Source organism: Barbatula barbatula (genome assembly GCF_947034865.1).
Source record: "Barbatula barbatula genome assembly, chromosome: 17".
Taxonomy (NCBI): domain Eukaryota; kingdom Metazoa; phylum Chordata; class Actinopteri; order Cypriniformes; family Nemacheilidae; genus Barbatula; species Barbatula barbatula.
The window spans coordinates 6,892,177-6,904,730 of NC_136780.1; the positions used below are offsets into that span (position 1 = coordinate 6,892,177).

The following is a 12,554-nucleotide window of genomic DNA, read 5'->3' on the forward strand; positions in this document are numbered from 1 at the left end:
AAATAAATAAATACATTTACAATCCATGACGAAAACATTTATCGGAAAAAAAACTTTATTTTGACATGCAGTCGCGTGTCAGCCATTGCAGTAGCCGGAAGTTGAGCAGATCAACTTCAGAGGGTAACAAGAGGTCGCTGAGGAGTGTGGGACGGTGGCGGTCTGTGTTAATGTCTGCCTACTCATTGGTAAGGTGCGTGTCCCCTGTGTCCGCGTCGGTCGCCCGTTTAGGAATGCACATTATGACATAACTGCTTGTGTAAAACGCGAGGAAGATATCTCAGGAGCGAAATCGCTATTTTCCGCGCCTGCGCTGACATTTTCGTCCGTCGGCTCGCAAACGTTGGAGCTTGCGCCGTAATTGTCGATGCATTGGTAGCTAGCCAGCTTGCTAGCAGGAGAACTAGCCCATTCTGTGGCTAGCCAGCAATCTCGAACTCTGAGCTGACGTTACCTTACGCCTGGTAGGTTAACAGGTTTTCAACCGGACCGCTTAGACACTCGAGGCCACTGTGCATATCCTGACCTGTTGTATTATCGAACTACTCGATCAGCTAAAAGGCTGACTCGTGTGGGGCAGGGAGAGAAGGACGGAGCCAGGAGCAGCCGATGAGTTCAGACCAGGGCGGAGAGCCGCAGCTGCAGGAGGAGGCTGAGCCGGGACCCAAAACCCGTGGGGAGGACGAGATCACACCCGGGACCGGGGGAGACTCAGGCGTCATGGTAAGTCCAGGCCTCTTGGTTCGTTAGCGCCCTCACGCCCCCCTCCCCAACAGGATGATTAGTCTTTGGTCGTTGCCCTTCTTAAAAATAGGGTCTTAGTATGATCGCTCGCTATATAAGGCCATCGGTCGGTTTACACGGCGGAGCTGCAAGCTTTGACATCACCTAAATTACAAGCTGACCGTGGCGTTGAAGATTCTGCCTGTCGGGAATTGACAGGACGATTCATTAATCTCTTAGCTGGCCTATATACAAAAGCCATCTCGAATCTGCGGCTCAACTTAGTAAGAGGCATCATGTTTGTGGTTTTAAGACCGCTGCTCTCTCCCCTTCTCGCTTTATCACGTACATACTTGCTGATTAGGCTGTCAAGCATGACAGGAGTTTAGCCGGCTAAGGTATTAGCCCGTATGCTAGTAAAAAACACGGATATGAGCAGCTCGTTCAACCTTACAAACGAATTGCCTGATTGGTTTAGGGAAAACGATTTTAGTCTAATCCATGCGATAGCAACCCTGGTGTAATTCATAAGCATTCCACAAAAGAAAAATTCAGCGGCCTCGTTTCATAAGCTTATTCACGCAGTCATATGACACACATGAGACGTGCTCTGAACCAGTTAAAACCAACCAGCACAGGCGGACTCTCGTCGACGTCGAAAATCTGGTCTTGATTTGAGTTGTATTATAACAATCGAAATAGTTTCAGTCTGTGTTGGTTGTAAAATGCATTGATGAAACATTTCTGCTCTTCTGGGTTGGGAGACCGTGTCGGTTTTCGGCCTATATAATCTCTTTCTGATTGAAATCGTCCAGAAATACTCGAAACGTGCAACATTTTGGCCAGGTATCATAACACAACACAACACAACACTCTTAGTGTTTGTGTTCGAGTCACCCTGAGCTCAACAGCTGTTTTTGAAAGCGTTTGTATGAAGAATGAGTGTTTTGTGGCAGGTGGTTGTTCCCAATGGCGCCCCCGTGGGCATGTGAAAGGACCGGGGGGTTGTTTAGCAAACCGTTGTATTTGTACATATGTAAACCAACAGAGAGCTGTTGCTTTGAGGTTCTATTTAAACTTGTGTTCGGGATGCATTTAATACAGTCAAATAATTACATTGTGTGTTAATAGCAAAGAAGGTTTTAGTAGTTTGGAAAATTAGACAAAACCATTGGAAAGACAATATTCAGAGACGTCTGCTATTAAAAGAAAAGGAGATATTTCTGTGTCTGCCCGTCTATGTGCCCGCGGAGACACCACGCTCTGCGAACCTGACTGGCGTGCCGCGCGACCAACAGTGACGCAAAACGTAGCTTTGGCGGTTCCTGTGCGGAAGACACGAGCCCATGTGCTTCTGCTAGCCTAGCTTTGCTTTTGTATGTTTTGAAAGAAGTTTTTTACTTAAGCAAAAGCTACAGTTTGTTCCGGTCTAGCCTGAAGCGGCGTAACAGAGATATCAGCTTTAACAACTTAACATCACTTCAGTTTAAATAGGCGGAAGGAAATGCTGTTATGTCATGAGGTGAGTGGGGAACTGTCGCATCCCTTGCTTTTATTTTGAGACGTAGTCCATGGCGCATAACCTGTATTTTTATTTATGAATGGAGTGCATCTGTTGACATAGTATCATTATTTGTGTCGTGGTATGTTAAGGATACTTTAAAAATCGTTATTGACTGAAGTGCCGTCGGGTTAAACAATCCTCACTAGGTAACACTTAAGATTTTAGGTTGTTTTTGAGGTGAGGTGACGTGGTGTCAAGGAAACGCCTGATAAGTGGTCTGCTCTGTAAAATCGCTGTCACTCAGAAGTCATGGCAAGTAAACAAACCCTGAGGTCATGGCAACCACAGGACTTTGGCTCTTCAATGAGAGACGTCAAGATGGGCCGACATTATTAAACGTCTGCTGTGGATTACATGTTCATGAATTCTTGTGCAGGTCACTGCTAAAGGAGCTGGTCTAAACCCCAATGCCAAGGTGTGGCAGGAGATCCCTGCTACACAAACTGAGGCTCCTGTGGATGACACTGAGGTGGCCACCCCCTGGTCCCAGAACAACATGGCTGAAGGTAATAGAAATGCCTACCTCTTTTTTTTACTTCGTTATTATGCTCAATGACTGCACTGAATACAAAATATAAATAAAAATTGTCATCCTGTGGTTGGGTTAAATGTGGACAAACCCAACTGTTGGGTTACATTACCCTAGTTTGTTCATAGTTGACCCGATCATGAGTTGAAACAACCCAGCATTTTCTAGTGTTATGATTTTTTAGTACGATGGTAATTTTGTACAAAATAACACCAATACTAATCTTTATCTCTATAACAAAATCTATATTTCGCCATGTAGAGATACATTTTCTGTGAATTATTAAAATATAGATGTCATTAGCCTGGAGACTGAAGCGTACACCTTGATTTTATTATTGTCTACTTTATGTTTTATGAAAAAAATAGTGTTTATTGTCTTTAAATAGTAGCCTAACTTGAACGACCCGCAGGTTGTTACATAGCTTAACTTGTTTAATTATCATAATAGAGGGGAGTATGTTCTATGATTTAAGTGTTTTTTTTTTTTTTTCTCAATGTTCACTTGAATACTTCTGAAGGTAAACAATACACGGCAGGTTTTTCCACCTCAGAGGACAACAGCACTTCTAGCACTGTAGTGAACGGTATGGACCCACCTGACCAAAGCTTCCCGGTTTGTGAGCAGACTACAGCAACCAGTGGTATGTATCCAAAAATATCACCTGCATTCCTATTATGATCGTATACATTCAGAGGCTATGTATAAGAATTTATACACTTGTTCTTTCCAGGGGTTTTAGTTAACAAGCATGTATTGGGATTAGGGCTGCAACAACGAATCGATAAAATCGATAAAAATCGATTATTAAAAATGTTGGCAACGAATTTCATTATCGATTCGTTGTATCGCGCGACTATAACGCGCGCCACATGTTTGAGTGGCGTGAGCGTGGCGTTTCTGTTGCGTGTCAGCTCTGTGGCGGCTGCGTCGTGTTTTCTGTATATTTGCACACCAGCACCGTGCCTGACGCGGCGCTGGCGCGCTGCTGCTGCTATGGTGACATAGAGGGAGGCCGCCGACAGACAAGGGTCTTTTATTCACGACATGTTTAAACTTTTTTCACATAACCTACACCTTCCAAAATCCGAAAAATGAGTAAGTAGGCTGTCTGTTTATTTAAATAACATTTCCAAATGTTTTGTAGCTTTATTACCTGATGTTGGACCGTCACTCAGATGACACACTAGACTACGTTGTTATTGTAGTGTGTCATATTTTTTTCCATTTTTAATCACATTGTTAAGAGCATAAAAAACAAAAATAATTCAGTCACCAATACATTTTGGGGTTTAATACGAACCACAATTCGTATTAAGATGATTCTCAGATATGTTATTAAAGATGTAACGTAATCAATTGATGCACGAGTTTACTTTATGCAATATGTGTTTAAGATGGACATAAATTAATATTCCCATTCAATGCAATGTATCTTTTCATTGGATATAGCCTAAGCATTTTCTTGGAGGAAGATTTTATGGAAAAAGGTAGTTAATTGGAGTATTCATTTGCAACATTTTAGTAATAATATCTCATACTTAATAGGAATATTAATGTATAATTTATTTCAATATTCACTTTTTGTTTATCCAAAAATGCATTATAAACATGATTTAAGTCCTGATGTTTTCTACAGTGGACATGTAAACCCCGTAACGTGTAGATGTTGGTTTAATGAAATTCAATTTGAAAATACGTTCAAATAAATGATGATTAGCTTTCAAACATCAAAATGGCATTCATTAATATGTATTCGTGTACAAAATTACATATAAACATCTTTTCCTATTCTATTTTGCCTGGAAACGCTTCCAACACGCTTGCGTGTCTCGTGAAAAATAGGCGTCGATTCAATTCCTAGCATGCACGCGTTTTCCGTGCGGCTCGTCTCACGCAGGCAGTGTGCAAGCTCTAACCTGTTAACATGGGAGCCGATTTAAAAACGGTCAAGCCAGGCTTCTGAGACGCTCACGCCACGCATCTAGTGTGTCACAGGACTAAAAAAAGTTGATCGCGCCGCGCAGCATAGCGGAGAAAAAATAAATTAAAAAAGCAGAGCGGAGGTAGAGGAAAGACCATCAGAGAGACCCGAAAAAAACAGCAAACCATGAGAGGCTTCTTGATGGGAAATGCATCATGTAAACCACAGCAAGCTGTAATAATAATATAATAAGTAATAATAAAGCTTTTGAAATATGTTTTGCAATGTCAGTTCTATTTTTCAATAAAGGGTTGAAAATGAATGCTTTTAAAAATTTGTATCCGATTCATCGATTAATCGAACAAATAATCGACAGATTAATCGATTATTAAAATAATCGTTAGTTGCAGCTCTAATTGGGATTGTCTTGAAATGCGCTTACATTGTAATGTTATTGCATTGTTACATAGTTGAGTCCAAACTCCCCGAGGAACAGCCTCTCTCTGAGGAGTCTTTACGAGAGTCTCTCAAAAAAGAACTGGAGTTTTGTTTCTCCAGGTAAGTGCAGTCTTGTAATGTAGTTCAAGCTTTCATTTTAATGTAAGTAACCGGCACTATACAGCCACTCTCAACCCATTAACTGCATTTCTGGTGCTTCTTACATTCCACAGGGAGAACTTGTCTAAGGATCTTTACCTAATATCTCAAATGGACAGCGACCAGTTTGTCCCCATTTGGACTATTGCCAGCATGGAAGGAATCAAAGTCCTCACAACTGACATGGACCTCATCTTGGATGTACTGCGATGTAAGCATGTAATTTACGATTTTGTTCTTGTATTCTTTGTCATTGTGGCATTTCTTTAATGTCACTGTTTGCTTTTGAATCCTTTCTACAGCATCACCTATGGTCCAAGTTGACGAGAAGGGTGAAAAAGTGCGGCCAAATCACAAGCGTTGCATAATCATCCTGCGAGAAGTCCCGGAAACAACACCTGTTGAGGTAACACATAATGTCAAGAGGCTTTCTACGCCTGCAGTTTTGTGGGAATCTGTTACATGTATGTTTTTTTAACAGGAAGTGGAAGCCTTGTTTAAGAATGACAACTGTCCTAAAGTAATAAGTGTGGAATTTGCACATAACAACAACTGGTACATTACATTCCAATCTGACATGGATGCTCAGCAGGTAGGAACATCTGTTTTAAATCACTTTATTGACAGATAAAACGAATACCATGGAATTTTATCTGATGTTGTGTTTTTTCCTTACAGGCATACAGATATTTAAGGGAAGAAGTAAAGATATTTCAGGGAAAACCAATCATGGTGCGTTGTTTTATGACGATGTTTAGAATTAAAGGTGCACTCAGTGTTTAATTTGGACTGCAAGATGTCATTTAAATATAAAAGTAACTCAGAAAACATATTATTTAGGTGTTTATGAGATTCCAACATCAGCACATGAAGTTTGCATATGATTTTGTGAGTTTTAATAAAACTAACTTGACTGAGTGCACCTTAAAGTACTTTTTCAATTTGTGCATCAGACGTTTTGTTGCCACACCATTTACATTTTGGTTTTCTTTATCTTCAGGCCAGAATAAAAGCCATCAACACATTCTTTGCTAAGCATGGTTACCGCAGCCTGGACTGCAGTGTGTACCCTCAGCAATCTCCCACACAGTCCCAATACAGCTCTCCTGTCTTTATGCAACCTGTTTACAGCCCCCAGCAGCAGTACCCACTGTATGGCATCGTACCTCCTACCTGGACGCCATCTCCTACTCCGTACTTTGAGACTCCTCTGGTGAGTCTCGTAAGGTTAAAAAGTGTCAATAATTGGTATGCAATAAATGGCCTTAAATATTGACATTCATTCAATGAGCAAGTGTTCTTATCCAGAGGGAATTTGCTAATTATTAAGAATGCAGAGAATCGAACAGAAGATCAATCACATAGACTTGACCATATCCGGAGAGGCGCATTGCAGCATTTCAAAATAAGAGTACCTTTGGTTATGCTTGGGATTTTATAAGAGGTAAACTTAAGATGCTTTGATTCCACAGGCACCTTTTCCCAACAGTGGTTTCGTCAATGGCTTTGGCTCACCTGGACACTACAAAACTGGCTCAAATTCTCTCAATCTTAGCCGTCCCTTTAGCAGGAACCGGTAGGTCAAGCTGGGGGCTTCCGTTTTGCTGTCTGTTTGGTCTTACTCTGTTGTTTATTTTAGCATAAATTTAACCATATTGCTTTTATCTTGCCGATGTAAAGGTTATACCCATGTTTCTATGTTGTAGTAAGTTTATAACTTGCATTCAAGTACAAAGTTAAAGTTAGTGTGAGAATCTAGGTCACAGTAGATCACTTGGAAATGTTTTTCTTACTGTTCCCACAGTGTTCCACTCTATTCAAGAAAGAATGTAATAAATGCCTTCAGGTACATCTCTAAAAACTTAAAAATCATACCAACTCTATCATCAATCCATTCTTACAGCCCTCCCCAGACATTGAATTTATTAGCTTTGGTGTCCGGTGTTCTGGTTGACTAACTAAAAGGTGTATGGGCCAAGGAAAATAATAAACTAATATGGTGATCAATAATCGAGTATTATATTATGTTATTGTTGGGGATGTTTTGCCTCCTATTTCACTTATTTTCATAGTAAACTAAAAAACTTTGTTTAAGAAACATATTTGAAATTTAAATCATTACCCTTACGTTTCATTTAAGTGGTCTCCATGTTTTATTTCATCTGATGAAACTTAAGTACTGTTTTTTTAGGTGTCTTAACAATTGAGAAACGAAAAGTTCAAAAGAAATGCTTCAGGAAATTGGTTCCCAAACTTTGACACGTGATAGGAGGACAATAGGACGGAGCATTCTATTGTTGTAAAAAAGAAGTGCGAGTGAAACAAACCGTTGTTGAACGTTCTGTAATGGATAATGTCATAACTTATCCACTGTGAGTCAACCACAAAAAAAACAGAACCCAACAATTAAACTTAATAAATGGGTGTTCTTCCAAAGAATAGTTTAACAATTAACAGCCATAAAATTAACGAAAATAAATTTCAGGAAATATGTTGTGATACCCGTGTCAGCTCACTTCCGAGAGAAGGTGAAGTGATTTTAAAAGCTAGAATTTGCCTGTTTCTCTGTTCATTTCTGGTGGTTCATTGCATGCTGCCTGAAAGATCTATCCACACAGTCCTTGTTAAACAAAAATCTTTGACGGGAGACACTTTTGCAGACAAGCTGATCTCACCCATACTACTTTGATTTGTGAAGGAACCACGTAAAGCCTCAGACGAGGGCTAATGATGGACTGTCTTCCACCGTGTCCCCTGTGGCTCTTATGGACGGACTGTCTGGCCTGCACAGTCCACAGCTTTCAAACAGCAGTGGGCCAGTGCTACAATCCACTGAGCTTAACTCCTCTTTCCCACAACTCTCTTCCAACGAGCCAATGGACGACGGTACCTTGGGACGTGGCAGGTTTGTCAGTGTTTTTTTTTATGAGAAAAAACAGATGTATTATTTACTTTTTTGTAGACTCAGCCTGCTAATGGCTCGCTCATAGTTAACTCTGCAAATTAAACTACGATAGAAAGATCTATTACAACAATATACACTTCCTATTGATTCGTTCATATGGCACATTTTTGGTGTATCTTCTGAATAATTAAACATGCGTTTCAGGAGAACAACATACAGAGGCACTCGAAGGCGGCGAGAGGATGATCGAACAACAGTAATGCATTAATTTAGTTTTTCAGTTTACATAATGTTGCTTTCTAGTTGTGCTTTTTTAATGTTTTATTTTTTATTTCTTCAGAGAACAGTTCCTCTGTCTCAAGTAAAGCCCTCCCCCCCCAAGTTTGACCTAGCTGCCTCAAACTTCCCTCCACTGCCAGGCTGCTCTGCCAGCCCGCAGGGTGAGCCTGTATTGGAGAACCGCCTCTCTGATGTTGTACGAGGCCTGAATAGGGACAAGGTTAGTTTGGAGCTTATAGAAACATGTTGATAGCCTTTTCCATGACATTTTTATTAGTTCATTGCTTTTTCCTTATTTTTTTAGCAACAGGATTCAAACAAAGAGTCCACTGTGAGTCCCACAGGCCCAGCCACAGAGGAGACTGTCTCTAGGTCCACCCAGCCTGTGGTCAAGATGATTGCACCCGTCCCTGACCCTGTGCCCTCCAAGTAAGCTTTTGTTACATTCTGCAGGTTTACCAAATGGTGTCATTCAAAATCAACTAGCAGGAAAGGGAATTTGCAGCTCGCCCTTCACAGGGGTTATTGTTTTCTAATTGTGTTTGGCTTGATCTCTGTTAACTGTACGCAGTAGCTCGAACCACCTGGAAAAGAAACTGGAGAAGACGGATCCTTCTGTCAATAAAGATGTGCCTGTGCCTCCTGCTCCCGTCACAACGGTGACACCCACCCCCTCCCAAACTGCACCTGGCCCAAAGATTCAGCCGAACTCAGCCACTCCTTCTGTCCCCCAGTCTAACACTGCCCCCTCTAGTACCCCAGCACTGGTAAGTTATAGCTCCTCGCAGACTTTTATATTTAGACAAGCCAAGTTAAGATGATATTTGACCTTCTTTACTCTACTCTACTTGACAGCTCTTAGAGTGCATTGCATGCGCATTAACCCATGAACAATTTTCTAACTTTCCTGTTTTTCATCAGGAACCTCGCAAGCTCAGCTACGCTGAAGTATGTCAGCGACCACCTAAGGATCCCCCATCTCCAGCAGCCACTACCAGCCCCAACAATGCAACCGCTCATCCTCTAAGGGAGCTGCGTGTCAACAAGGTGGAGGAGCAGCCCTCCAGCCCTGCAACTAAACAGGAACGGCCTCAGGAAACAGGGGTCAACTGCAAGGTCAAGGAGGGCCGGCCGGCCCGTGACTCCCAGGGCTTTTCTCGCAGCAACGGACCTCCCAGAGCCAGCACGGGGGGATTCAAGCTACGAGACCAGCAGAGACGCCCTCCATTCGGCCATCGCAGTTCCCCACAGGGAGGTTCCAGACACACTGGAAAAGAGCAGAACATCCCACCCATATCGCCAAAGTAAAGACTATGAAACGAAATCCTTAATGTATGAATATTTACACACACATATAAAATATATATGTAAATATATATATAGAGAGAGAGAGAGAGAGAGAGAGAGAGAGATATGAAGTATGATATATATATATATAAATCAAAATTTTAAATGGTATTCACCTCTCCTGCCTGGAGCACTTCCAGAGGAAAAGTCTCATGAAGTGACAATGCACAGACTGGGGTGTCCAGGCAAAGGGCATCAGAAATCGGAAGCAGTACATGCTTGCTGAAAGACGCCATCAAATAGGAAAATAAACATTTTGCGCTTCTAACTTGACAATGTCCCTTCAGAATGTAAATCCACTTTTTTTTCTTGAGAGGAGGATGGTGTCTCAGCTCCTTTGGGGGGAGGTAAAAAAGTAGGTGGTCTGATGACCCCGTTGATGAGATTGATTGGTTGTCTGCAAAGAGCATATGCACTAAGAAATGGAACATGCATAAAATATATGTCATATACCTATACAAAGATATCACTTGACATGCAATGATTCATATTTTTGTGAAAAATCGCTTTTTTTTTGTTGCTTCGGTTGCTATTGCAGGACGTTGGGGATATGACCTTGGGGTGGTTTGACGTTGAAATGAATCCTTGTTTAGAAGAATGTGGTTTGCTGTAGAGTTGATTTAGTTTTGGGAAATAGATCCCAAATAGAATGTGATGCGTGCTACGTGGATAGTTTTGCTAGTAGCTTTAAGGGTTGACCTGGAGGTTTGGAGTTTTGCATAGTTTGCGTGACACTGTAGCTCGTGGTAATTCTGTATACTGTCGGAGCGCTCTCATGAAAAAAAGAGCATTACACACAGGATAAATATCAGCTTAGGAACCATTTTAATGGTTCTAATATAAAGCCTGCTGTCACTTCATAAAGTTAAAACGTGCCAGGTATGATCCTTACATGGCACTGATTTGCTGATGGGTGATTTATTTTTGAATAGTTAGAGTAACCAACAGCCTGTGAATGATACATTTTAACAGTCAGGTACATAGGCACTCAGATTCTTTGTCATCTCCGATATGTCTGTTTATTTTTTTGTATTTTGTCCTCGCTCAACTGCTTCTGAGCATGCTCAGATATCCTGAGAATCAGGCCGTTTACAGAATGGTGGTGGTTTGGGCTGATGCAAGGCTTGTGTTTCTTTAGACAAGTTTTCTTTATAATTGGTCAGTTTAAGCAATGGATAGATTGGGTCAAGGAAGGCTAAAGCTTGGGTTGAGGTCTATTTGTTATTGATGACCCTGAAACTGTTGGAATGACAAAATATGGTTACCACTGTTATATCAGAACTTGCTGTATTTGTTTCTAAATTGGGGCTTATTCAGCGCATCTGTTTTGTTGGGCCTTTTGTCATTTAGAAATAAGAATCTGCATTAGTGGTCCGTGTTATTTTTAAAGGTGATTCATATTTTGATCATGCTTAGTGTATTCTCTGGCTCAGGATGACAAATTTCACTTTCCATTCACCTTAGTTACAGCAGCGTCACACTTTGATATGAACTTCCAATTTGGCAACGCTTTAATAATGTACATACCAGGCACAGTCATTTCATGCCATTTTGTAGTTATAAGGTGATGAGGTTTGTAGGAGAATTGAATGTTATGTGCTCAGTGTCCCCCGAATGTGTCCTCCATGAATTGTAATACAATTTTCTTATTTAACTATTACGTTTCTTCCCTAAAGAGTGTTTTGACCGTTGGATAAATCTGGGGGGAAATCCTCTTGTAATGATTTGAACAAGGTTTCTTATAGGTCTGCCATGGTAACGCAAGTGTCTTTATTGCTTTGCGGAAGCCAGTGTATTGATTCTGATAGGATGGCATGGGTTTGACAAATAAGAAATTGACAGTTCCGTTGATATATGGTACCTGATGATGACAGAGCTATGCCAAAACCATTATCTGAAGGAATGAAAGAAGCAGGGACAGGTTCACTACAAAAGAAAGTGCAGTGATGAATTGGTGCTGTTATTTGAACGTTTAATCAGGAGGATACAGTATTGCTGATAAATTCTTTGTAAGTATTGCTTTTAAAATTGTTATTTTAATTTATTTTAATTCTACTGTCCATCCCCTACATGATCTGTGTCCTTGTAATTGTTATCATGACTATGTACAATAAGACGTTGGGGGGAAATCACAATTTAACTTTTTTTTTTAGATTTCAGCCGAGAAAATACTTGATGCATTTACTAAAAGCTTAGTAATGCGGTAAATAACAAATCACTGGGGCTTTTTGTTTGTTTTCATGAATGAATATGAGCAGCTAGTGGTTTAGCATAATGAAATGCACTAACTTGTTAAAAAAAACTTATTGTTATGTAATGTGAAATTATACTAGGAGCATAAGGTAATGATATTGATGTTGACAGCCTTGCAAAAATCTGCAGAAAATTTTATGTTTGGGTTATTACTGTTAATTGATTTAGAGGTTGGTGTGGCAAAGGGAATTATTATATAACAATGGATTGAGGTGTATGAGACACTAAATTCTAGCTGTCTGTAAAAATGTCACAAAAAGAAAATAAATTATTTTGTTTTGGCCTTATAGTTTTGGCTGGTTCATTTGCTGCATTAATTGTTGTGTTGTCAAACTGCACTGTTTTGGTTTTCAAACTGATTGGTAAGAGATTCATGTTTTTGTGTAAATAGACATTGCATTTACAGTCTTAATTTCTCTATAAAGAAGGGCTT

General features: G+C 40.5%; 1 protein-coding gene across 4 annotated transcripts; it reads left to right on the forward strand.

Annotated features, from left to right (window-relative positions):
• The first annotated feature begins 118 nt into the window (after positions 1-118).
• On the forward strand, positions 119-12,410 carry larp4aa (La ribonucleoprotein 4Aa). 4 transcript variants are annotated; one of them, XM_079479094.1, is made up of 17 exons: positions 119-723; positions 2,664-2,793; positions 3,337-3,459; positions 5,211-5,298; positions 5,412-5,548; positions 5,640-5,743; positions 5,819-5,929; positions 6,016-6,069; positions 6,338-6,550; positions 6,810-6,913; positions 7,142-7,183; positions 8,036-8,242; positions 8,447-8,498; positions 8,583-8,741; positions 8,826-8,950; positions 9,093-9,288; positions 9,443-12,410. In XM_079479094.1, the coding sequence occupies exons 1-17, from the start codon at positions 610-612 to the stop codon at positions 9,827-9,829; spliced, it is 2,346 nt and encodes a 781-aa protein (XP_079335220.1). In that variant the 5' UTR covers positions 119-609; the 3' UTR covers positions 9,830-12,410. The 4 variants fall into 4 exon arrangements, with proteins under 4 accessions (XP_079335220.1, XP_079335221.1, XP_079335222.1 ...); XM_079479095.1 differs by having other exon boundaries at positions 9,096-9,288; XM_079479096.1 differs by lacking the exon at positions 7,142-7,183 and having other exon boundaries at positions 480-723.
• The last annotated feature ends 144 nt before the right edge of the window (positions 12,411-12,554 follow it).